Source organism: Photinus pyralis, unplaced genomic scaffold (assembly GCF_008802855.1).
Source record: "Photinus pyralis isolate 1611_PpyrPB1 unplaced genomic scaffold, Ppyr1.3 Ppyr1.4_LG9, whole genome shotgun sequence".
Taxonomy (NCBI): Eukaryota; Metazoa; Arthropoda; class Insecta; order Coleoptera; family Lampyridae; genus Photinus; species Photinus pyralis.
Window position 1 is genome coordinate 22,508,477 of NW_022170878.1, and position 27,019 is coordinate 22,535,495.

General features: G+C 36.8%; 1 protein-coding gene across 1 annotated transcript; it reads right to left on the reverse strand.

Moving 5' to 3' along the window:
* Positions 1-3,020: 3,020 nt before the first annotated feature.
* Positions 3,021-21,050, reverse strand: LOC116180727. Its single transcript, XM_031500846.1, has 3 exons — positions 20,870-21,050; positions 3,734-3,999; positions 3,021-3,627 (listed from the first exon to the last, which is right to left on the reverse strand). Exons 2-3 carry the CDS (start codon positions 3,947-3,949, stop codon positions 3,544-3,546), a joined length of 300 nt encoding a protein of 99 aa, XP_031356706.1. The 5' UTR covers positions 3,950-3,999; positions 20,870-21,050; the 3' UTR covers positions 3,021-3,543.
* Positions 21,051-27,019: the final 5,969 nt, after the last annotated feature.

Genomic DNA, 27,019 nt, shown 5'->3' on the forward strand with positions numbered 1-27,019 from the left:
CATTCTAAAAATTTAAGGAATGCTGTCCAATAATGAGACCATTATCGTTTAAAATTCTCACAATATAAACCATACTCGTTAAAAAAAAATTTCATTTTGTAAGAATCGCCGTTAATCTCAAAGAATCTACCACAGCCAATGAGAGCCTCCAAGAGCTTTCTAGTTTGTTTTAGAGCCGTTAAAGGCCCCACTAGGCTCCTTGATGAATCAAATTTGCATCGAAGTGAAACCAAATAGTTTACCTTTTGAGGTGAATCATTTTAAAGCGCATTCGATTCTCTAACCTGTGATACAACACTTCTCAGAGGTTGGGTTGCATTCAAATTACCATAGACAGATGCATTCAACATAGTAAATGAAAAATCCAGTGTTTTAATATCAAACATTCGGCAACCAACGTAACATCACGGTAACTCGGGTTGCTTGCAAGCAATTATTGAATGCAATGGTTTAACCTTATAATTAAACATGCTTTAATTAGTAAGACAAACAACCTTGACTTCCGTTTTAATAGCGGCATAAATTAAATCAAGTTCCCGTTGCACGATTTCGGCGTGGTATTTTGCGAATTGCTACCATTTTTGGGTACCATCCTTGAACGAGTTTATTAAATTATTGACCTATTTATCGCATTAAAAACGCGATTGAGCAACTGTTGATGTTACGCAATTATCGTGACGCTAATTATAAAAATGTTAACTGTCGATTCTGTATATTTTGTACAAAATTCCATCGAGCTACCAGAGAGGTCTCCGATACATATCTGCCCAAAGAAATTTAGTCCTGCTGCCTACTTCACAAGAGTTCATACCAGATCTAGAGCTTTGCTTCAAAAATGAATCTGGAGCTCGAGTTTAAACTATGGTGGTCTCATTATTTGGCACTTTTACTGAAGTTTACGTACGCAAGTGGTCTTAAATACGGTCAGCGCAATTAAGTCTGACACCTGCAAATTAGCGCGGAGTTTGTGTTAAAAAATTCACAGTGAGCCGCGAGCGAAATTAAGTCAACAACATGTAATTTATTCTAGGGTGGATTTTATTGGGACTTGGGAGTTATTCAAACTCGCGTCCCGCCGTTAGTGCAGTTAAGACGATCACCCACCATTTATCGCAGGGTGTTCTTTTATACAGTGGTTTGCCGACGGCTAGCTCAATATATCGAAAATTTTTCAAGTAGAATGGACCTTTTTCTCCATTACTGAAAAACTGAAATTATCGCACTACTTGCTCCGAAGTAAAGACAAAAACTTAAATTTCAAAATATTCACATATACACTGTGGTCAAGATAAGGATGTCTATTATGGGGATCTTAGGCAAATTAAGGAAAAGTTGCTCAATTAAATATTACCATGCTTCAAAGAAAACCAGCAAATTCCGATTACTTCCGAAGTTATACCAGGGAAACCAAAATTTGCCGATTTCGTTTTTATTTTTACTTGATATTTGCGCAATTACAGAAAAATGCACTTTTTTAAGTTATACGAGATACCGTTCATAGATTTTCAATACAACGTTTCGTTCCGGAGAAATTATCATCAAGTTAACGTTTTTATATGGCTCGTAAAAATAGTACACACTGTATTCAGTACCATTTTTTATTACGAATACAACGACGTACGGCACACCAAAAAACAAAAGTTGGAGACTGTTGGTTTCAACAGGATGGAGCACCCGCGCACAACGCCATAATCGTATGAGAATACCTATCGAATAAATTTTTCTATTTTACAAGGATTTGAATTCTCGATTGTTACAATTTTAAACGATAGTGGTCTCATTGTTTGGCAGGATTTCATAAATTTTGTCGATTTTTGACGTGGGCGAGTGATCCTTAAATACGGTCGTGACTTTGGAACTACTTTTACTGGTAGGAAAAGGTTCGCGTACCGGAATGGATGTCACTCAAAAAAAGTAGTGGGAAGTTGGTTGTTGGGGCGGAACCATCAAGCAATGCTCATTGAATCGTGACCTAAGTCAAGTCAACCAACTGTAGATTGCCGTTAGGTGGACCGAATCGCAAACCGCGCGAAAAAATTAGCGTGAAGCGGTCGGGGCAGCCCTGTAAATTAGCGCAGGGTGTGTTTTATTTTTGTTAGCAAATTCAAAGTGAGCCCCGAACGAAGTTACGTTAGCCACCTGTAATTCATCGTAGGGTGAATTTCGTGGGGAGGGTTTTCTTAGGACCCAATATACAGGAACTGATTTTTCCGGGGCGAATTTAAAATATTACAGTGAAATAGGATGGCCGTGCTTCGTTTGTTTTGTTCCTGCAAAGGATTCATTAATAATTAATAATTAATTTTGACAATTGCTTGAACTTCCACTATTCTTCGTATTTAACGTAATAGTTAAATAATCCCTTGTAAATGAACAAGTGTCACATGATGAATGCAGCATAAGCAAAATCTTTCCTGTAATCTGAACCAACCTCGCCATATCCCAGGGCTCACTGGCGCCTTAAGTTTTCACACGCATTTACAAAGTCAGGTCCGTATTTAGGGACTAATCGCTCACGTAGTATCGAAAAAGCTTATTGTAAAAAATCGAATCGAATAAAATTCGTTAAAGGGATCCCATTACAAAGAAGAGAGATTGAAATCTTTAATTTCCCCACCTTGTTTCCGGTTTTCATCTCGAGCCGGTTGCCCTTTTAACATCGTACTCGCTTTTTTGTTATCCATACTTGACGAAGGCGCTAATTTAAAGCGCAGTATTCTACTGCATTACCAATGACAATCGCAAATAACATCGCCATGACATAAAACCAACTAGACCTTCTAATCCAATTAAATAGTAATGGTCGAGGGCACAATTTTAAACAATTAGATAAAATAAATTCAGTTCTCTATTTCATCTTATTTGTCTATTGTTTTGTGTTAATTCCATTTAATATCACTATTGACTCGTTCCCATTACACTCGTTTAGAAGTCAATTGAGCAATTAGGTTAATATAACAGTTGTTAGTAAACTTAATAAAAATCTACCGTACTTTTTTCAAGTTAGGTACCTACCTGCTATGAATCAGTCATTTATTTGCAATAACTATGTTCAAAAGAGTTTCCCTTAGAACCAAGAGGAACCGAAACAGCAAATCTCAATTCGCCAGGAACTTCCGTTGAACGGCTTTCCGACGGACAAACGGACATAAAGGATTTGTCGGGTTCTTTAATTATACCAAAAAATGCACTTGCAAATTTTCCAAATGTATGGCGTGAATTAGCAACAAATTGGATTATGTACGAACTGTTATACAGTGCGAGTGTAAAGTCTGGACCTATCAATAAACCTCTTAGTTTTTGGAAAAAGTCCTCGAACACGACAATGTTTATCTTAAAATTATACAGGGTGTTCTATTTAAAATTTGAAAGTTGCTATCCACATCCTGTAAAACCCAAGGTGATGATATCTTCTCTCGATTGATCATGAAAAACTATGTTGGTTTGCAAATTTCTTCTAGGTAGAGGTTTGCGTGGAACAGCCTGTATATTCGCTGATCTGTATCATGTCTTATAGGTTCGGCACGCACTGGGCGAAAAAGTTTAGTGAGCGAAGATGGACATGATCAATGAAAATGTTAGTGATCCCAGTACATCACGCTGACTTACCGAGCGACCTGATCCAAACTACTCCAATCACCATTAGAAATATAGAAGAGAAAGAAATTAATAATTAGCGTGGCAGTACTGAATTAGAGCATAGAAAAGATTTAGAGGGCGTTCAAATACTTACCCAAGCGTGGGAGCCCTCGACCTTCTGTGAGCTGAGGATGGGCTCCGAGACGACCTCGTTGCTCTCGGTGTCCCCACTCGGGCACGTCCATTTGAGCGGGTCGAGCTGCCATCCGTAACCGTTGCCGTGCCAACCATAGCCGTTCGACGCGCATGGCGCTCCCATGAACGGTAATTCCGGGTAGGCGTTGCGGTACTGCTGGTAGCTGGGATTCATATTTGTCGAATTTATTGTACGGTGTCTTCAACACATTTAGGAACTTAAATCTGAAAGTAAAAAAATGTTATTAATAACTTTTTATTTCATCCGGGCTGTCTGCATTGTTTTAACAACCAGATTTTTCGGATTATTAGAAAAAACTGTAGATTTCTTATTTTAATTATCGCCCGCCTGCGTGCGGGGTATTATGCCAAAACAAGCTTTGTACACTTTTCATTCTTGCAGGGATTTTATTGTAATTGTTTTATATGTTTCGGAATACATGTTTGTCATTGTCAATCAATTAAGCAAAATTTCTGTGTGTTTTAAAGTTGATCGAGGCCACCGAGGGTCTCAAATTTGGAAGTTTTAAGTCAGTATAAAAGTCTCAAACTGTCAAGTATTGACATAAAGAAGGGGCCATGATATCGCTTACTTTGACCAGACTCCTGTGAACGGGTCGGGAGGTCAGATTATTTTTTTAAGAGTGCGCATGGTTACAGGTTTTACTACACAGTGTGGTCGAAATATAGGCTCGGTAGTTTAGAAAATGTATAATTCCCAGGTTAAAGTTAGTATGATCACATACTTTCTTTCTACGTATTTAAATTTTGTAGCGCGTTGATCTTTTAATGACTTTCGAAAATCGTAGGCCCCAACTTGTGGGCGATAACAGTATATCTTAATTAGTTTTGCATATTCCAAAACGCCACATCAAATAAGATCGGTTTCACTCCAGCCATTAAATCAAAAGTCCAGCATGTAAAGTAAAACATCAAGTTGCAGAATAGTTCGCCGATTTCAATTATACGAGCACTAAAGTGCTCCGAAAATTACACCGTAAACGATTCAATTTACATACAGCAGGAAGACGCTATAAATAAACGTACCTATTTACACATCAAGTTCGTTATCTAACTTATCAAACATCAAATTGCGCATTAAGCATCTAGTATTTTCTCCACTTTTAAGGTCACTGTAACATCTACCAATTTTCTGCTGCTGTTGGATCCTTGAAAAACACTTTAAAACTTCAAAATTCAAAGTGCAAGAGGTCTAATGCCGCCAAGGTTCAAATTTTACGAATACCACGAAGTCTAAAATCAAAACTGGAATCTCAGACATTCCTACAATTTCTCGAATCCCGAATTTAAATCTCAAGATGAACGATTCAAATTATGTTCTTTTAACCAACCGCAAGTTTCTGCGTCAAAGAAGAAACCGAAACATTCAAATTGGAAGACAAAGGTCAACTGTCAAGTCTCACGCTTCAAGGTACGGACCAATAAGCTTGCAGGTAGTTCGCTTGAAAATTGTGTGTCCTTGGAAAGTAGATCAAGGTAAAGCTGAAAGAACTGTCGCCCACAAGGGTCAATGACTCCACCTTTTGTGGTCACGTAATTCAATTTCAAGGTCATCCAAGAATCATATAAATGTATCAACAAATTTGTGGCCATTGACCTTTGATTGCCTTGGTATTAAATTATGAGGCCACAACAAATGCGGCGCATTGACCTTTACGGGCAAGCGACCTTTCGGCCTAACCTTGACCTACTTTTCAAGGTCACCGCCACATGGCGAACGACCTTGAACGGTGCAGGTATCCCCTCTCCTAAATACTTTAATAGTTCTAACACAATCTGGAAGGTTCTTAAAGGTCATAAATACTCATGAAGTCTCTTAAACACTATTAAAGGCTCTTTAATAGTAATGGTTCAGTAAAACTAAAGGCTTCCGCCGTAAGGCACATTTTCCATAAATTAATCAGTACTTCCCGAAAGGTCTGTAACGATAGTATTTATGTGTGCAACGGTAAATAATTTACTAGCATCTGTGGTTAAAATTGCAGTTTGCGCATGCGCACATATTATTTTTACAATATGCGATATGCTTGTCTTTACTAGAAGAATCTGTCGTTAAAATTTCAAAAAAATGTATGAAATGCGCGCCATTATATAAGCGAAACGAATGGAAAACGAATGAACGAAATATCTTGAAAACTGTTGGAGTAGTTAAGGCATCGGGCGGGCGAATGAAGTGGTCATAATAGCGACATTCAATCTGAGTTGGAAAATGCGCTAAAAATGCAAGGGTGAATTTTAAAGATCCTTTAATACTTTTGAAGGACGTTAAGGATCTTAAAGATTATTAAGGACCCTTTAGGATTAATATACACCCGGATTTTAAAGAAGTAAAAGGAGTTTCTGAAACGGACTCTTTGGGGTTCTTGAAAGCTCTGCGAAACTGCAGCCCTAAAAGGACGTAAAAATCCAAAGGCTAATTAACATTTTTGACGCGCATGGTCTTAAAACTTCCCGAAGAGCTATGGAGACTTGGCTAATGTGCGGCGCTTGAAGGCCCTGAAAAATGTCCTAAGGTTCTTAAAACTGATCTCAAATGCTTAAAGGTTCCAAAAAGCTCTGTTAAAAGCTTTAAATGGCACAATAACGTTGTAGAAACCACTGAAAATTCTTAAGACAGAAAACATTAGGTGACTCGGGATGCCTATCAAATGCTCTAACAAGTTCAATGCGACCTTAAAAAGCTCTTATATAATTTCATAAGTGTCGTCCTTTACTTTCGTCCCACATTTGGATATTGTTATTAATGTAGCGAAGGTTGCAGAGCGACATCGGGGCGCCATCAAATCGATAAAGGATTAGTCACCGACGATACGAAGTGGAGGCGGATGTCGCGCATTCTTTCCGGGGAATATAATGTCTTTACTCGATAATATTCTAGAAGTTTCTTGTACTAAGCATCAATCATTGAATTGATGTCAGTTTTTTATTATTTATTTTGCATAAAATTCTGATATCTGTTTATTGAAGCATGGTGTGCTCCAAGCTTTTGTTTACCGTTACTGAATTATGTCTGTTTGTTATACTGTACAGGTGGTGATGCCCTTATATGATTTTATTTTGTATTTATGTAGATACCACGGGATTTTGATCTTAATCATTTCCTGCACCCTATCAAAATAGGTGCCAGAGATCAAATGGATTAAGGCGCCATAAAAACGACGTAAGTCTGTCAGAAATAGACATTAAAAAATTATGTGAACGATAAATTTTGGTTTATAGATCACTAAAAGTGGAGAGTTTTCTTACGTAAGCAATGACATCTGGTTCCGTGCACGTTGATGATGATTCATTTGCAACATTTCTACTTTCTGTTCTGAAATTAAAAAACTCTAAACCTAATGGAAAATGATTAAAAAAAACATGTGAGCTACCATACTTAACACATACCTACAAATGCAACATTTGCAATCACCTCGATAAGGCATTTAGAAAATGGTGGAGAGTTTCCCCTTCTCTCTTGAAAGGTGTTAATAGGTCCTTGAATGATACCTGCTTAGTTTCGTGAAATTTCCAAAATTCTATCCCCGTTTTCCAAAATTTACATTAAAATGCAAATCGGTAAACAGTGTCTAAAATTTGTTTGTTCAAAAAGAGATAAGATTTCTCCGGTTTAAGTAAACTAGATAAAGTGCATGACGAAATATACTTGGCATCCGAAACCATTCCAATTCTTTATAACGATACAGCTAAATAAATATGTAATAACAAAATACATTAATGCTCGCCTGATGGAAGCTTGCCAAAGAATAGGTGTTGGTTTCTGTTTATTCTCATTGTATGCTGATAGAACCTTCACACTAAATAAATAATTAAGTAAATTTGCTTCATATTTGCTTGGCCCCTCAATCCGAAGGGACTAGAAAAATAAAACCAACTATTTATGGGTTGTACACAAAAAAATGCGAAAATAGTGCCATCTCATTTTGAAGATAGAGAGAACCGCAAACCGCCAACTATGTAAACCACAGGTCTGGACTGTGATTCACAAGTTCTAAAAGGGAAATTTAAAATCGTGTAAAATTATCCACAAATAAAAAAGCTGGGCCGACAATTTGGCGACTGGAAGGAACGTAAAAAAATTTTCGCAGTTTTCTGTTCCTGCCATTTATCGAAGTCTTTGACCACGAGGACCTGGTGGGAAATATTGAATACTCTGTGTCTCAAGGAAAAATGTCCTTACCAGGATGGGATCTTCGAATCTGCTGTGTTCCGGAATGTGTGTAAGAAATTGGGTATTATGGAGACTAGGACAGCATCCACAATCTGATGGAACGGTGGAAAGATGGCTCTTCGATTTATTATTAATGCCCATTTCAACTCAGTGATCGAGGGGATGTTCAAGACGCGGTAAACATATTTGGCAAATTCAGGTTTATTATATTGAAACAAGTCAACGGAATAAAGTTTTCTTATTTGTTATTATATGGAGTGTGCTTTTTTTATCTAGATATAATACAATCTGAATATGGACTACAGTACAAAATTGAAATTAAGGTAAAATTTTCTGGTACCTACCTGCGTAGGTAAATGGTAAAACGCAATTTTTTTAAATGGGTCCTTTGCACCGATGCAATTGTGTAAACAAGATGGCTTATTTGAGCTTCCTTGCATATTTCGGTCTCTTATATTTCTAAGAATTAATTACTTACACTTTCTGTACCTAATTTGAACAACCGCTTCTAACGTATATCGTTATTTATGTCAAAAAAACAATGGAAAAATGGGGTTGGACAGACGTCGTCATTTTAATTAAAAGGTACAGTTATAATGTCACAATAGGAAAGATACTAAGAAAGTTTTAATTTATACGAATATTTTGTATTTCAGAATTTCATTTATTTTTTAATTAAAAAAACAGCTATAAACTTTAAATGAGTAGTATGTCTAAAAACTTATCCTTATGAAACCGAAATAAATGACTAATCCTTGTACAACTGACCCGAGAACTGATGCTTGTCAAAGCTACCTGGAATTTTTTTTCCACCACCAAAGAGCCAATGTTACATTTGTAATTCAAGTCACAGTCCTCTAAATCGAGATACAAGTGCAATCAAACAAGTGAAGTACGTTAGCGAGGACCAACCTCCCAAGTCAAGCTAGGTGTTGGCGACCGTGCCGAGGACTGCGTGGCACTGGGGGTGCAGTGTCGACAACGGTGCCCCTCGGATACCGGGCGACCACCGCGAGTGGTGATCCCTTTCCTCCGGGACGGGGCTGGCAGCGGAGCAAGCGGCTCTGTTCAGGTGAGACGGCATTTCCGAACTACTCGTTGGTGTTGTATGGACGAACATTCAACGCAGGGCTAATTTCAGAACCCGGTGGTGGGCGCAAGAGGAATAGGACTGGCGCACAGGAGATGGTCAGGAAGCGCCGGTTCGAGGGTAAAACTTCGGGTCAATCGGGCCCTGCGTGTTGTGTCGTTTGCTCGAGAGGGCAACACGACGTCAGGGACCAAGCGTCCCAGATCGGAGGAAAGCACTCCAGCCAGGGTCTGGCTCAGGGAAGCCTGAGAAGAAGCTGCGTAGGGGCTCATGGTGGCCATCGTTTCGGAGGCGGACATCCCTGAGCCTCCGTGGGGGAAGGGAGACTGGCAGGGTTCCGCTGGAATCTGCAGAGGGACATGGTGGCCGAAGATCAGTGGACCTTGGACTGGTTGGAGAGGACCGTCCCTCTTATTAGGTCCTGGGATAGCGCGTCTCTGAAAATTCAGAGGCACGTCCCTAGGGTAACCAAGGTGATGGCTGTGTTATACGCGGGCTCCCGAATGACACGGTCACCACCTTGAAGCGCCTCCAGATGCAAAATCCTGGGTCCAGGACGAGTCTATGGACGACGTTCTTCCGCATGGAGGAGCCTGGCTGGGTTCTCCTCGAAAGTAAGGGAGAGAGCTCTACCGAAGCAGCGGGACCCAGTCTCGTTACGACGAAAGGGGCTCAACTCCGCGCTTCCGGAGCCCTTAGAGGTAGAGAAAGATGTCGACTAGCTTTTAGCTCGTATGCGGTTCTTGGTCCAAACCGGCGGCATCGCTAGGGGGGAGGGAACCAAGCACATCAGTGATGGAAACCTTCTCATAGAGCAACTTGCAGCACAGTACGGGGGCGACCTGTTTAATAGGTCGTCAACTTGCTGTAAAGCAGACAGGTATAGACAGGCGTATGCCTCATACAAGAACATTGGGTTAAAGGGGTAGAGTAAGAGGTCTCAGCCAGGTAGAGGACTACCTTTATTATAAGAGGCACAGCCAACTGAACCCCAGGACTTGCACTTATGTCGATAAGCGAATCAAGCCTTATCTAATAACTGATTTCTGTTTCAGGGATCTCGTAGCTTTAAAACTTCAGCTGGAAGATTGCATAGATTCTTTTCCAACTAAATCTGCCATCCCACTGCGGGTCCTGCAAGTTTCGGAATTCCCGATCTACTGACTTGGACTGCTACGTGGCAGAACTGTCAGAATGGTTGGATCCAGGGATGGACCATCTTTGCTCTGCCGGAAAGCAGGACAGATGGAAGAGGCGGCCGCATTAGTACGCGACGCCATAACAGCGACATATGAGGAGAGCTGTAAACTGCGTGCCTTTCGAGGAAAGAAGAGAACACATTGGTGGAACTCAGACCTTGAGAAGGTTCGTAAAGAGGTTCGCAGGCTCTTTAATAAGGCCATACGAACTCAGCTGCCTGGGACTGGAAAGATCTTAAAATCGGTCAGCACAGGTATAAGGACCATATTCTAAGGTCTAAACTAAGATCGTGGAGGACCTTCCGTTGTAACATGGAGGGTCTTACTGAAGTTCAAAAGATCCTTTTGAAGGACCCGAGGCAAATAGTGAGGACACTGAGGCTTACATGCGGCAAATATACGTAATCCGCACGTGAAGCTCTCACGTGTCTCCTGGAAATACATTTTCCAGGCTCTGGGAACTACCTAACTTCGAACCCACCCGGGTCTGTGTAAGGCCGATCGACTGGAAAGTAGCTGCCCGGGTGGTTACCGAAGGATCTCTGAGATGAGCGGTCAACATGTTCAGCCCATTTAAGGACGGGATAATTCCAGGTAATCTGCCTAGCGCCGCTTCTCTTACACGTCTTGTACCTCTTTAGAACCTTCCTGGCTTTAGGGTATATGCCGGAAAGGTGGAGAAAGGTTGTGTTGTGTTGTGTAGCTACCTAGACCGGGCCGTGCTAAATATGACATAGCGAAGGATTACGAACCCATCAGCCTATCATCGTTTCATCTTAAAACGGCGGAGAAGCTGGTTGGTGTTCTTTTCTTTTCTCTTGTTCTTTTTTTTGTATGAAGATGTACTAAAATTAAGATTACATTTATACTGGTAGGTACTATATAGACATTACAATAGATAGTTTATTTTTTTCTTCTTTCTTGTCTAAGCTTAAACTAGTGTTTGATAGTGTAGGTATTTTACTTTAACACTACACGTTGCAAATTAGTTTTTGTAAATAAAATTACTTTGAATGCAATAAAAATTATTATTATTATTATTCCACATTTACATTGGTATAACTATTATAAATTATGGGGGCAATAACCAACCATAACTTATTTTTTGTATTTGAGATATTTACATAAATTTTTTTTAATTATTATTATTAAGTAACTCGGTAAAGAGGAAAAATCAAATTTACAATCAAATATACTTACTTTAAATTTCCGTACAATATGACATGTTTGTAGTAAGACAGATCTTTGTATTAACGTAAATAATTTTGGGTTTAAATTTAATTGTAGGTAAGTATTAATGTTTTTTTTTAAATTGCACGATACTACACCAGTAGCAGACATCACAATTGAGATAATATTGACTTTATTGAAAATGGCCATCATTTCAATTGCTAAAGCTTAATATTTCTAAGTTTTTTCTTTTTCAGTGGTTGTCACATTTTTAGATAGTGGAACAACAACATCTACGAGGATGACAATTCGTTTTTCAATTTTATTGATAATAATATCAGGTTTATTATGTTGAATTTCCCTGTCAATTAAAATTGTTCGATCCCAATACAAGAGACATTAATTGTTTTCTAGTATTGATTCCGGAATATATTTATAATATGGTCTAATTTTGTTTATTCATTTAAAATTGTTTGTTGTTTGTTGGTGTAATATCTTGCAAACTCGATTATGTCTCAAAAGATAGTCGGTGGGTGCCAAAACTGAGCAACTAACAATAGTATGTTCAACTGCTTCTTGTGGTATATGACATTCCCTACAATTATCCTCTACGGCCAGGTTCATTATGTGTTTTTTTTTATAATTATTGTTTGTAGCAATTACACCATCTTGAATAGCAAAAATGAACTCTTCCGTTTCAGTACGCAAAGAATTGTCTGTAAGCAACGCTATTGACATTTATTTATCAATTTCTGGAAATTCCAATGTGTACCTACCGATATTTTCCATGCAAAATTTTGTTTTTCCAATTTAGTTCAAAATTTAATTTTGGTTCGCAATCAACGTTTTTGATGTTCAGATTTAGGCCCGAAAAATGAGAATCCATGCGAATAATATTATTAATGAATGAATAATTTAAAGAGTAAAAATAATTTCCTAAAGATTTACATGATTTTTACATAAATTACCTATACAGGGTGTTTTTTTGGGAGCTTTAGTTAAAAGTTTCTGGGAAAGTAAAATAGGTAGGTTTTTGAAAATTTGTACTTAGGAGTTACTCTGAAGGCCGAACCGATGTAAAATATTTTTGAAATGGCCGCACTTCCGGAAATACCGGAAGTAGATAGTAACTTCGTTATTTTAAATGGCAACCCCTATTTATTATTATATTTATATTATTGCATTTTTGGATTCTACGTGAAATTTCACTTCTTTTGATACCCATATGTCGTATCTATCATTTATGGTTTTTAAGTTATTTTGACTTTAAGAAAAAAAATGGCGGATGCAGATGGTACCTTGATAATTGATTACTTGAAAACGGTTGTAGTCATGGCAACCTATTTTTATCAGTGAATAGAGAATGAATAGGGCTTTCTTTTAGTGCACTTAAAACAAAGTTAAGTTGCATACAACCGCCCCTATGGAGATCCAAATTTAAGAAACTTCAAAGTCTATAAACTCCGTTTTTTTAAATGGAATGACCATGTTCTTAATAGATGAGATAGAGAATCGAAATTGGCATATTTTGACTATACATGTTCCTATAGCTATCTTTAACAGTTTCTGACTTATTCCCATTTTATTGAATTGACACTATTTTTTTAGGATTTTCTTTTTAGTAGTCGGCCATGATTCTATAACAATTGAATTTTAAACAAATCTAGTGACACTAATCCATCACCCACTGTTATAGGTTAACATAAGTTTTTCAAAAATCGAAAAATGACTCGCAGTGGTTTCACCTATTTTGGAATTTAATTGTTATTTATGGTGAAATGGGCAGAATCGCGGCGCGTGCTTTCCGTACATTCACTCAAAAACTGGAACGAAATTGTATGAATTTTGGAAATTTTGTACCCCTAATGCACTACAAACCGTTGAAGCACAAGTGATACAAAGCTCTACAACAGAATATTTAAGAAAATGAATTGAATTGCAAATGCAAGATTAACATATTAAATTCAATGCAAAATATAAAAAACTTCGTTGAAACATTTTTGGTATGGAATTGTTGCTAGAACAGATATCACATTACCTCTCTTAATTTACAGACTTGTTTAAGAAATTCAGTTGAACGACTCTGTTTAGATTTTTCAAAAATTTTCCGTCCTATATCCTTAATAAATGAGTTATTTATTAATGAATTATTTAGACTAGAACTAGAATCAATGGAATTAAAGAATCCATTCCTTGATTTGTTTAAAATTCGATTGTTATAAAATCATGGCCAACTACTAAAAAGAAAATGCGAAAAAAATGGCATCAATTCCGAGATCAATTCAATGAAATGGGAATAAATCAGAAACTGTTAAAGATAGCTATAGGAACATGTATTGTCAAAATATGCCCATTTCGATTCTCTATCTCATGCAATATTAAGAACATGGTCATTCCATTTAAAAAAACTGAGTTTATAGACTTTGAAGTTTCTTAAATTTGGATCTCCATAAGGGCGGTTGTACGCAACTTAACTTTGTTTTAAACTAAAAGAAAGCCCTATTCATTCTCTATGCACTGATAAAAATAGGTTGCCATGACTACAACCGTTTTCAAGTAATCAATTATCAAGGTACCATCTGCATCCGCCATTTTGTTTCTTAAAGTCAAAATAACTTAAAAACCATAAATGGCAGATATCGACATATGGGTATCAAAAGAACTGAAATTTCACGTAGAATCCAAAAATGCAATAAAAATAGGGGTTGCCATTTAAAATAACGAAGTTACTATCTACTTCCGGTGTTTCCGGAAGTGCGGCCATTTTGAAAATATTTTACATCGATTCGGCCTTCAGAGTAACTCCTAAGTACAAATTTTCAAAAACCTACCTATTTTACTTTCCCAGAAACTTTTAACTAAAGCTCCCAAAAAAACACCCTGTATATATATATAAATTTGTTAAACCACGTCCTCCTTCTTTTCTTGCAATATAAAACCCCAGATAAAACCTTTCAATACAAGATTTAGGATGTAGGTACCTAATTATATTTTCTTAACATTCTTCTAATTTTTCTATTTAAATCGAGATCTAAATTATTTAAATCTGTATGAGACCACTTTAGAATTCCAAAGGAATAGGACAAAGTAGGAACTGCCCAAATATTTATAGCTGCTATTGTATATCTAGAATTTAGTTTTGATTTCAACAAAAGTTTAAGTTTTTCAATATATTTTTGTTGAAATTCAGGTTTAAGCTGTGAGTGATCCAAAACAAAATTTGTGTCATTCCTAAATATTTATAATGCATGTTAGGTAGGAATTTCATTATTGACTATTTGTGGATTTATAGTTGGAGCAAGTTGGAGGTTAATTTTAGCACATTTGTCAATTCCAAACTCCACACAGATATCTTCACTAAATTTTCTCGTTGCTTTTATTAAGTTGTCTAATTGACTTTCGGATCTAGAATATAATTTTAAGTCGTCCATGAACAATAAATGTGTAATATTAGATGTTTGTTTAAAATTTAGATTGAAACCAGCAGAGGAGTCATTGAGTAACGTAGAAAGTGGATTTATTGCTAAGCAAAACCATAATGGACTAAAAGAATCGCCTTGAAAAATCCCACGTTTAATATCAATTATTGTACTTTTAGAAGACGCGTTCTGTTGACAATAATTGTATTCCACATAGACATCATACAACTCAAGTATTAATAAATTGGTAATTAACTTTATACATTTTTAGGATATCAAGGAGCTAGTTATGTGGAATCGAATCATGTGCTTTTTTGTAATCAATGTAACACGTATTTAAATTTATTTTATTACGTTTTGCATATGCTGTAACAATAGTGTCAATTACTAATTTATTGTTCTCGACATCCCAATGTACCTTTGGTACAGCCCTTTTGTTCAATACTTAAAATTTGATTCGTTTTACAATGGTTATTAATTTTGTGTCTAATTATTGTAGTAATAAGGCCAATAATACTGTAGGTATGGTGCACAATATTGTATGGAAGCAGCTAAGAAATCCAGAGGCTCGCTTGTCTGGGAGTCACTGGAGCCTTGAAAACCCCGCCAACTCTGGCCATGGAGGCACTTCTGGGACTAGAGCCTTTACACTTAGCTGTGGAGGCAAAGGTTCAGAAGGGCTCCATACGGCTAAAAAATTGGGACGAGTGGAATGATCGAGGCAGCCTTGGGCATGGCCGAATCTGGGGGAAACCCTCAGATGCGATCCACCCCTCGCAAAAAGGGTCGTCTTACTACGACTACGACGCTTTACAGACGAATCCCTAACAGAAAGAGGAACGGGAATAGGTATATATGTATAGGTATTGTGATCGACCAAGAGCTGGCGTCAGCCTCCCCCTTAATCGACATAGCACCGTGTTTCAGGCAAAGATGTTAACCCTCTTGTTAACCATCATGACCTGAGCATGGCCTAGATGGATTAGGTAAATCTAATAGGGTAAACTTGATCTGGGTGCCAGCGTACTGCGGAATACGGGGCACCGAAAGGGCGAACGAGTTGGCTCGTGAAGGCCACGGGCCCGAGCCTACCCTAGGAATTGCTCCCTTCGTTGTCAGGGCCAGGATTAAAGACTGGGTGATTGTCTAATTCATAAGAATGTTGTATGAATTATTGAATTTGGGAAAGAAAAGAGGTGGCTGTTTTTATTTGGAAGTTGGTGTAATGTCGAAAGATAATAAATGTCATATGTAGAAAAAGTATCGTGTAATTGGTTAATTGCAGCAAAATCTAAAGGAGAACAAAATGCGTGACACATAACATAAATAGCGACTATATAAAGTTGGCTTTAGCCGAGGTTTTAGCCTTTTAGGTAAGATCTGTTCTAAACGAATCAGGTCACCAGTCAATTCCAGGTTCAGTGGCAACAAGTAACCGGAGTCAAGTCCAGGGGCTTTTTAACAGGGCCCCTTGGCAAATCTGTGTCTTCTATGCTTCTAAAACTGAATAGAAGTCAAATTAGGAAAATCACCGGTGTCCTTACAGGACACTGGATGGTCAACGTGGTCTGTCACTGTGACGCCTTAATCAGGGACAGACGTCAACTCATTGGAGACAGCTATCTGGAACCGAGGAGGATGAAGCAACTTAGGCTAAACAGGATCCTATCCTCTGTCCTATCCTTCATTGCGATTGAAAGGGGGTAGGCACAATGAACTTTTGGTGTGCCTAAGTGCTGCCCGATCGGACAGAGTGGCCCAACGAGAAGTATACAGAGGGCTTTTAGGGTATTAAATTTAGAAATTTCGAAAAATCCTCGAACACGTCAATTTTGTATTCGAGGGGGACAACTTTTGGAATACAAATCACGAACCCAAGTCTTCACCCCTCTACGTAGGGAGCTTAAACCCTAAAATTTTAAATGGAATCCTATGGCAAATGGCACATTATTTGAAAGCCAATTTAATCGTGATTACTAATCTGTTTTGCTTTTTAAATTCTATTGATTCGTTTCGGAGATATTCACATTTGAAATGTTTTTTTTTCTAAAAAAAAACAAAACAAATGCGATCTAAGTCACCTTGTATTAAAATTTTTATTTCAATAAATGCCCGAATTGCCTTCCGCCTTCTTACATGCAATAATAAAGATTTGCTTCAAAACGCTGTCGTACATGTTGCAAGATTTCAGGGGTAATCGCTCGAAATTGTTGAGTTATACCATAGTGTATTCTATTCTTACACTATGGTTATACGTGCTCGCAACCCTTGTAATGTTCCGGGCGGAGTAGCATAAACTTTATTCTTTAAATATCCCCACAAGAAGTAATCTAAAGGACTTAAATCAGGGGAAAAAAACCATTTCAAATGCGAATATCTCCGAAACGAATCAATAGAATTTAAAAAGCAAAGCAGATTAGTAATCACGATTAAATTGGCTTTCAAATAATGTGCCGTTTGCCATAGGATTATGTAGAGGGGTGAAGACTTGGGTTCGTGATTTGCATTCCAAAAGTTGTCCCCCTCGAATACAAAATTGACGTGTTCGAGGATTTTTCGAAATTTCTAAATTTAGTAATAGTAGTAATAGTAATATATTTCGTTGACCCATTCAATAATTACAATTGTTTGGTCGCGTCAGATAGATATGAAAAATTTTAAAAATATTGTAACAAAAAAAATGTATAAAACAACACAGTAACACAATAAGAACAAACAATTTACATCGAACATGAAGTAGTAAGCATGTATTCCTCTATGCTATAATAACATTTGTCTAGTAGATATTTCTTTAGTGAGTCTTTGAATTTATTGAACGACAGTTGTTTTAGGGTATTGCTTAGATTGTTATATAACAAGACATTTAAAGAATTTTTTTCCGATACACATAGCCTTAACTTAAAGGGCAGTAACAAATTATGATGTCTAGTATTATATTGACGACTACTCCTGTCTGACACTTTACTGTTAGCATTTATTCGGCGATGTATTTCAATTAGAGTATAGTATAGATATAGGCAGGGTACTGGCATAATTTTATAAGATTTAAAGTAACCTCTACAATGATCTCTCGAACCAATATTGACTAGGATTCTAAGCGCTTTCTTTTGAAGTCTAAAAACTCTTATAGCCTGAGACGCATTGCCCCATACAGTTATTCCATAGCTGATTTTCGAGTGAAAAAATGCAAAATAACAATTTAAGAGGACAGATTTGTCAACAGATGTTCTGAGCTTAACTAATAAATAAATACTTGAAGATAACGTGTTACAAAGTAAATCAATATGCGGTTCCCAATTCAATTCATTGTCAATGACTATACCGAGTAATTTGACATGGTTTCTGTTGTGTACCGACTTTTGACTAGTAAATGTTATGATTTGAGTTTTATTGGGATTGTGTTTTAGTTGATTGGAGTCAAGCCAGTTCTGCACTTCTGTAGCGGCTATATCAATCGACTTACTCAGATCGCATGGGTTTGTAGATTTGCAAATGATGGTTGTATCATCCGCAAATTGGACGCATTTCCCTATATTAACCGCATTCGGTAGGTCGTTAACGTAAACCAGGAACAGAAGTGGACCTAGGGCTGATCCTTGTGGTACGCCAAACAAGATTGGTTCTATGTCCGACATTTGATTGTTAAATGAAACACATTGCAAGCGATTACTGAGGTAACATCTAAAAAGTGCCAAAGGCGTTCCTCGGATACCGTAATATTCTAATTTGGCTTCAAGTATTGCTGGAACTACACAATCGAATGCCTTAGTTAGGTCATAAAGCACTGCAGAAACCGTCTCCTTACTCTCGAAAGCTTCAACAACCGACCCTATTAGCGCAACAATTGCACTTGTGGTTGAAAAGCCCGCTCTAAATCCATACTGTTGGTCGTTTAAAGTTTCTGTCGAGATATTCGACCAAACGATTTTTTATTAATATTTCGAAGACTTTACCTAAAATGGGAATAATAGAAATAGGTCGATAGTTGTCTAGCGAACTTTTATCGCCCTTTTTGAAAACCGGTACGACTCTACTTACTTTAAAACAAGACGGAAATATTCCTTCTTGAAAGGAATCGTTAATTAGTTCAGTGAGAAGTTCACCAATTATGTCTATGCAGTTATTTAAAATTTTGCTATTTAAATCATAAATATCATAACTATTTGATTTAGATAGTTTCCTTATTGTACTTAAAACTTCATTGTAGGTGACAGGTGCCAAATAAAATGAAGTTGCCGGGGAGGGCATATTACCTAAGTAACTCTTAGGATTTATTTTATTATTAGGTATAGAACTAATGATATGGTTTGCAATAGACACAAAATGTGAATTCAGTTCGTTGTGTGGTATGGGGATATTATTACTTTTTATTTTATTAGTTTCTTGGTTGACCAATCGCCACCCATCTTTCATTTTATTATTAGAAGCTGTAAGAAAGTCACTGTACTTATTTCGTTTTGTTTCAGCAATTAATTTACGATAATTTGTTCTAAATCTTTTATATATGTCGTGATGAAGTGCATCTCCAGTTATATCAGCTTTCTGTTTAAGTCTTGATAAATGAGACCGCATATGTTTTAGTTCTTTTGTGAACCAGTTGACAAACCTGTTCTTTGTTCTTTGGAAATTTAATACCCTAAAAGCCCTCTGTATACTTCTCGTTGGGCCACTCTGTATAGATATGCAGAAAACAGATAGATTTCAATTTTTCGTTGGGATTTTCTAGATCGAAGTCTGGATCCTGGTACTAAAATATTTGTTTATATGTAATATCGATATACTTTTATCTGTTATCTCTCAGTTTATTTTAAGGAACTATAATCAGTATTGGAAGTTAAGCATTTCATATTTGGCGCTCTTTTGTATTGATTTTTGGCGGAGCTAATTTATTGATAGTTCCTAACTTTAAAAATTGTCGATGCTCTTCTTAATAGGAGTTGCGTAAAGTTGCTCAAAATGAGTAATCAAGGGCATTAGATAAGAATCCTTCAATCTGCAGAATGTGATGATTCAGTTGACATACCCGTACTAAAGAAACGAGCATTATCCTCCCGCGTCCTTATTATTTGGGGGAATTAATGACGTCTTTGTCGATCAAAAATTACAATATTCCTTCTGTAAATCGCCAGGTTTGTAATTTAAGGTTCACAAGAGCTGCGCTCTTCTCTTTACGAAATATTAGTGTCCCTTTTTTTCCGTAACATTGTCTCACTAGGTATTCTATTCTATAGAGTATACACTATGGTACTGGCTGGATGCCAAATATTCCTGATTTGGCATTTGGTGTACATTTTTTAAGTACCTAATCTCCTATACCTAATGCAAAACCCTTCAGTAATTTACTTGTCATACTGTCTGTGTCATATTTCTTCTGACACTGTAAATCTCTTATATCACGTATAATCTTGAGAACTTATTCATTCCATGTTGATTGTGTATCAACTAAATTACTAAACAGTCTCAAATAATGATCGACGAACACGTAATTTACCTAAAACATCAAAAACACAGTCAAACAAAGACAATAAAAACAATCAAAGTAAAAGGATGACTATTCGTCACTTCTTACCTATAGTGATTAGAGGACCAACAGACACAATTGGTCCTCTAATCACGAGGTAAGAAGCGAGGAATAGGCATCCTTTTACTTGATTACAGACCATTTATTTACAAATGCAAATGCGGGAGGCAGGACCTTGATCTATTTCTTTTTCTAAAGCAGACTCATCTGCCCGACAATTATTTCTCACGGTAAGTTTCTTGTTCTCATTCCTCTAAATTGCCTACCTAATTGTTGACAATTAAAACTATTACCTAAAAACAAAACCGTGACAAACAACAACGGTAAACTACCTACCTATCCTCCAAATTGATTTCGTTATATTTTAAGTTGACCTTAGTATGCGAGAGGAAACTAAAAATACGATCAATATTTTTTTTTCAGGTGGCTACGAAATGATTCATTTCTTCCATTTGCGATGTGTAATAAAATAGTCTACTTGCTGGTTGGGTACCTATCACTTACCCTGGTATTGTCTTCAATTCGCCACACTAAAAACACAACAACGACGGTCACACCTACAATTCACACGCAAATAAACAACGCGATCTCATTTTTCTGTGATCTAAATTTCACTGCCAGGGAGTAAAACACGTGCACCGCAACGTTCTCGGTCTTACACCGAACTGCTCGTCATAGACAAGATGGACGACACGCGAAGACAGGAGATTCCGGCCGGGCTCGGCATTTGTCGACTTACCTTGAGTTAATTTTGAAAAATTGGGTTTTGTGATTACCCAAACGTAAGTTGTGGGAGGTCTCGAAGTATTTGTATGTCAACACTTTGTTCAGGGTAGTTTCAGCAGCCATCTTGTCGTTGTGCGATTGCAATTTTCGTATTTTACGTTCTTCGCTTGTAACCTAAAATGCTATGCCTTACCCTTGAAATTATTGGGTGTTTGCTGCTCTGGTGACGCAATGCGAAAGGTACGTCATTAATTAAGTGAGACGTCGTGCTTCCGTTTTGCTTCAGGGGAAAACTTTTCTTGAAAGCATTGATTTTGGTAAATCTAAACTGGACAAACGGGAACCAAAGTGGAGCTACCGACTCTACTTATTAACTACTTATCTTGTTATCTATAACTTATTGTTCTTGCACTATAAATTGTATTCATAATACCTACCACCCTTAATGCTGCGTTTATTCGTTGAGAGAAAGTTAAAATGTTTTATATAAAAGCTATATAAACAGTCTGTTTCAAATATTGCTAAATTTCTTACTTTATTATAGAGTTAAGAAAGACACCTTAAATTACCGTAATGGAGTATTTTGTTTCTACTGAATCCAAATCTGTAATTAAAAAACAAAACATCACAAAAAAATGCGACTTTTATATGGAACACCCTGTACATTATAACAGCTTATTAAATGCCAAAATACTTTAAATAACCACGACTTTTCCATTACTCTCATTTCGATCGTTCAAATGATAAAAATACAGTGTGTCCCAAATCGGGTGGGATTGCATGGGTAACTTTGTTATTATTAAAGATAGAGAATTGGTTAAATGGGCAATGTTTTGCAGTTTTGGATGTTTATTTAAAATTTCCTTATGGAAATTCAAAATGTCGCATAGGTTCGACGTAAATTCAAAAAAACTAAAATTGGTCATTTCCTTGAATGTCTTATATCATCGGTTTTTGTATTTTAATCAAGTAGTCTATGACGAATTAAAAAAAAACAAAACAAAATCTATTCGAGGCAACAAAACAATTAAAATAATTACACCAGATGTTTAAAATACTGGCCATTATTAGTGAAACACACTTTAAGACAGTTTAGTTTAGGCAACGTGTTGCCATTGATGATTATTATTATTATTGTAGTGGTAGCTACTTCCACTTTACTTTTATTTTTTAATTAAGTACTTACTTTTATAATTTAATGTACTGTACATAATTCGTGAATTGTGACCTGAGCAGCCAGTTTGTTGGTAGGTAGCACAAACTAACCCTTCCTTCAAAACATACGTTGTCGAGAAAATTGAAAAATCCTTTAAGGAAGTTTATTGGAGAATTTGTAAATAATGGTGAGCAGTTAAAGATCCATCGAAGATTACCGGTGCAATTACATGACTTCCCATTATGCCATAAAATACATTAATTAAAAAAAATATTACTTGATTTCGGCGTGAAACTACAACATGTAGGTTTTCCTGTGACGAGTAGTGTTCATAATGTCGATACACTTCGCAGTTAGAAAAATAAGATTTATCTGTCCATATACTCGGACTGGTAAAACTGTTAGTTTCAATATTCTTGCGGATAAACCACCTACAAAATGTGACCTGGGACAATGCATCAATGGTAATACATTGTGTAAAATAAAGCGTCTTGAAGTGTCTTGAAATGTCTTTAACTGGATAATGGCATGACTTTTTTCGAGGAGATAGTTTGTAGTTATACCACCATTTGTAGGCATGTAAGTATGGATAATAAGTCAATAAGTGATGTTATAAAAATCAAATTTTTCTAGACCGCTTATATAAAATGTTGGAGGGAGTTGTAATGCCCAAACCCCCCTCTCATGAGTGCGTCCCTGATTTTTTTAAACATCTGATGTAATTATTTTCATTCTTTGTTGCCTCGAATAGTTTTGTTTTGTTTTTTTTTAATTCATCACAGCCTACTTGATTAAAATATAAAAACCGTTGATATAACTGGTATCTTATTTTCAATCTTATGTTATGATGGCTCGTTGAAGAGAGAATTAAAAAATCTATCAAGTAATCTAAAAATCCCATATGGCGCCTATTTAACTTTAGGAAGTTGGTAAATGTTTCTCAAAAGTAGCCATCTTGAATTTTTTTTTAACATCAATTCTAAATTAAACGTATCAAAGACAGTAACTTTTATATAATAGTTATTTATGTATTAAGGGCATAATAGTGATGTTTATATTCTCGAGGGCGACGAGTTAAAAAGCTCGAGCTTTTTAGTCGCCCGAGAGTATAAACATAGTTTATGCCCGTGGTACATACACAATTTTATGTTTTACAAATAGTTTTCTTCGTCAAAATTCGTTTACAAAATAATTCATTATGTTTGATCGAGTATGCGTGGTTCGTTTTTGATAATGTGATTGAAACCATCCAAACGTCAAACGTAATTTTAAATAATTCAATTCATCGTGAATGAGGAAGAAGTTCCAGAAACTATACGAAATAAGGTCAATCTTGTGATTTAGTAGGTATTGACAATTAATAATTGACGTTTCTAATTTTCAATGACCTGCAAATATTTGTTTGTTTTATCATTAAGTATAAATGAGTTACTATGGTGATACTTAATGCCCTAGGGCATAAATTGGTACTTTATGCCCGCGTATCACAGATATAAAATGTGCTATGATAGGTTAGTAAGACATAAAACTTTTTTTTATATCTCTTATACTTTCGATGATATAAGACATTCAAGGAAATGACCAATTTTAGATTTTTTGAATTTACGTCGAACCTATGCGACGTTTTGAATTTCTAAAAGGAAATTTTAAATAAGCATCTAAAACTGCAAAACATTGCCCATTTAACCAATTCTCTATCCTTAATAATAACAAAGTTACCCATGCAATCCCACCCGATCTGGGACACACTGTATACATAATAATATCTAACAACAATAGGAAATACGACTTTCTTATTAGAGTTAAATCTGGTGAACCAGGGGGCCATCAAGCTGTGTCTATCAAGAAGTGTCTATCCACCGATCCCCAAATAAATGGTGCAAAACTTCAGTAATCAGTAATTCTGTTAAAGTTGTGCGGTGGCGCCCCGTCTTGTTGGAAGTAAGTACCTACCTACATAACTTCAAATTTGCAAACTAATATCTTCAAAAAAGTGCTCTAAAACGTCTATTATTGAATTGAGGTATATTTCCCCCATTAAGTGTAGGTGCCCTTATAAAAAACAAGTTCAAAAATTTTTCTATCCATAATATACCACACCATACTCTGATACTAAATTTACGTTCAAATCAAATCAAATCAAAAAACGTTTGTTGCTTAAGGGGAGGGTAGACGTTAAGTGGAGGAGAATGTGTTACATAGTGACAGGTGTTCAGGACATATTGGAATTGGCATTAAGGGAGTTATTACAACTAAGGGGTTGAAGGGGATTAAATTACATAGTATTTATTAACAAGTATAACTTGTGCACAACTCTTTGTTTTTGTAAACCGAAATAGTTTAGTAATTGCTTGGGTTATAAGGTAGTAGCATGCTATCGATGTTTACTTTCTGGGTAGATATATATCTATGATTCATGGGGAGTAGGCGCTTTACAATTAAACATTTAAAGACCGCCTGGCATACATTTAAAATCCTCCTACACTCCATTCTACAGATATTTGCACTGAAAGCTTTGACATCGTCAATAGATATGTCTCGTCCAGTCGATTAATTTATGCCCATGAACTTGGCAGGCCTACTACAGCAGACCATGGTTCTGCTTACTCATATCGTTAGTGTTCCGTTAGTGCACGTTAGTGCCACTGAAGAAATCGTTAGTGCACAAAATGAAACTTACTATTTTTAAAAAACATTTGTGGGCCTGCTAACTTCATGCCAGCAGACCCATTTGAGAAAATCGATTCAATCTTTACACTAGTTAAACTAGCAGCGTTAGTGCTCGTTAGTGCCGCCAATATAAATATTAGTGCTCAAAGTGTAACAGCTCAAAACGTTGTAGGCCTGCAAAGTTCATGGACATGATTAATTTTGCCTTTGGGAATACCTACTTTATTCCGACAAACCGTTTCCGAGTAATTCGCTCTTAAAGTTTTGACATCACCAATGGATATGTTTCTTCCAGACGGCCCAATCGCCCTTTGTGTGTACTCTCTTCCGACAGTCTGTTCTGGTGAGGTAACATATCCGATCACGATAAGGGATCGAGGAGGACTATGGTTGGTAGAAATTAATTCCTTTCGTTGTGTCTAGGGAATGCAATCCCGCAGCAAAATCTCAATACCGGTATTGGCGGGATCATTAGATGTTAATCTCGCGGGATCCCGGTATTTGCGGGATCCCGCAAAATTTTAAATAAATTGGCAAATAAGCAATATTTTGCGGTTAACTTCTGCATTAAAATAAATCGCTAATTATCACAATATTCAACAAAAAAAGTACCTTCAGCCTAACTTAGAACTCAAAAAAATCACCTGTAAAGCACAAAAAGGTGAACTTCTAAAGTGCCTCAAAAATCATAGTACATTTTTAACGAAAAAAGTTTAACAATTATTTTAAAAATAATTTCTCCGTTATGCGTTTCATTAACAAAGCAAACAGAGTCGTCCCCTTGGTCGACAAATTCCTCAGTCCCGCAAATCCCGCGGGATCCCGCTCCATTTATGTGCGGGATTAATCTCGCAAAAATGCTCCCGGTATTTCGGGATCCCGGTATTGCATTTCTAGTCTATAACTTTTGATTGAGAAGTCTGATCGAAAAAGTACGAATTGTTTTGGATTCTACGCACCAAAATTAATAAGAAAAAGTGTTTTCCCGAGAGATTTTGGTGTAGTCGATTTTTGGTAAAAAAGGAAGGTTATACACTGCCTTTTTTTGAGCCCCGAAAAAAAATTGTCTCAGATCGACCCGGAGAAAAAATTTTCTTATAGAATGTGGCCTGTAGAATCCATAATTTCAAACAGTTCCAAGATTGGGCTACTAGTTCAAAAGTTACAGCCCTTTGAATTTTTTTTTTCGAAATTGGTTTCTAGTCTATAACTTTTGATTGAGAAGTCTGATCGAAAAAGTACGAATTGATTTGGATTCTACGCACCCAAATTAATAAGAAAAAGTGTTTTCCCGAGAAATTTTGTTGTAGTCGATTTTTGGTAAAAAAGGAAGGTTATACACTGCCTTTTTTTGAGCCCCGAAAAAAAAATTGTCTCAAATCGACCCGGAAAAAAAATTTTCTTATAGAATGTGGCCTGTAGAATCCATAATTTCAAACAGTTCCAAGATTGGGCTACTAGTTCAAAAGTTACAGCCTTTTTAATTTTTTTTCGAAATTTGTTTTTTGTCCATAACTTTTTATTGAGAAGTCTAATCGAAAAAGTACGAATTGTTTGTGGTTCTACGCCCCAAAATTAGTGTTTTCGCAAATTTTGGTGTAGTCGATTTTTGGTAAAAAGGGAAGGTTATACACTGCCTTTTTTTGAGTCCCGAAAAAAAAATTCTCTCAGATCGACCCGTAAAAAAAGAATGTGGCCTGTAGAATCCATAATTTCAAACAGTTGCAAGATTGAGCTACTAGTTCAAAAGTGACGCCTTTTGCAAGATTTTGAGGTCAGACTCGAGGGTTTACTTGATGATGTGCCAGATACAGTATCGACAGGTGGGGCCGGTGGTTGGAGAGGTGAAGGCACTAGAGCTTGCGTTAGAACCAGAGGAGCCGGTGGAGAGGGTGCGGCGACGGATGATTGTAGTGCATGGGGCAGGAGTAGAGGCCATTGGTGGAGCGGTGGTTCTTGGGGCTACTATGACTTATTGACCAGCTTCAATTTTAGCTTGCATTGATTACTGATCAGCTACTATTTTAGCTTCCAACGACGTTGACCTGTTCTCATCTCATCCTCATCGGTTTCGAGTTCCACTTGACCGTACCGTATTTAAT

What these genes read in the sequence shown, in the direction of transcription:
- LOC116180727 (XM_031500846.1), bottom strand. Translation starts at nt 3,949, where the DNA reads ATGAATCCCAGCTACCAGCAGTACCGCAACGCCTACCCGGAATTACCG. An exon ending in TCGAGGGCTCCCACGCTTGG is followed by an intron (nt 3,628 to 3,733) that starts GTAAGTATTTGA and finishes TGATTGGAGTAG; the next exon opens with TTTGGATCAGGTCGCTCGGT.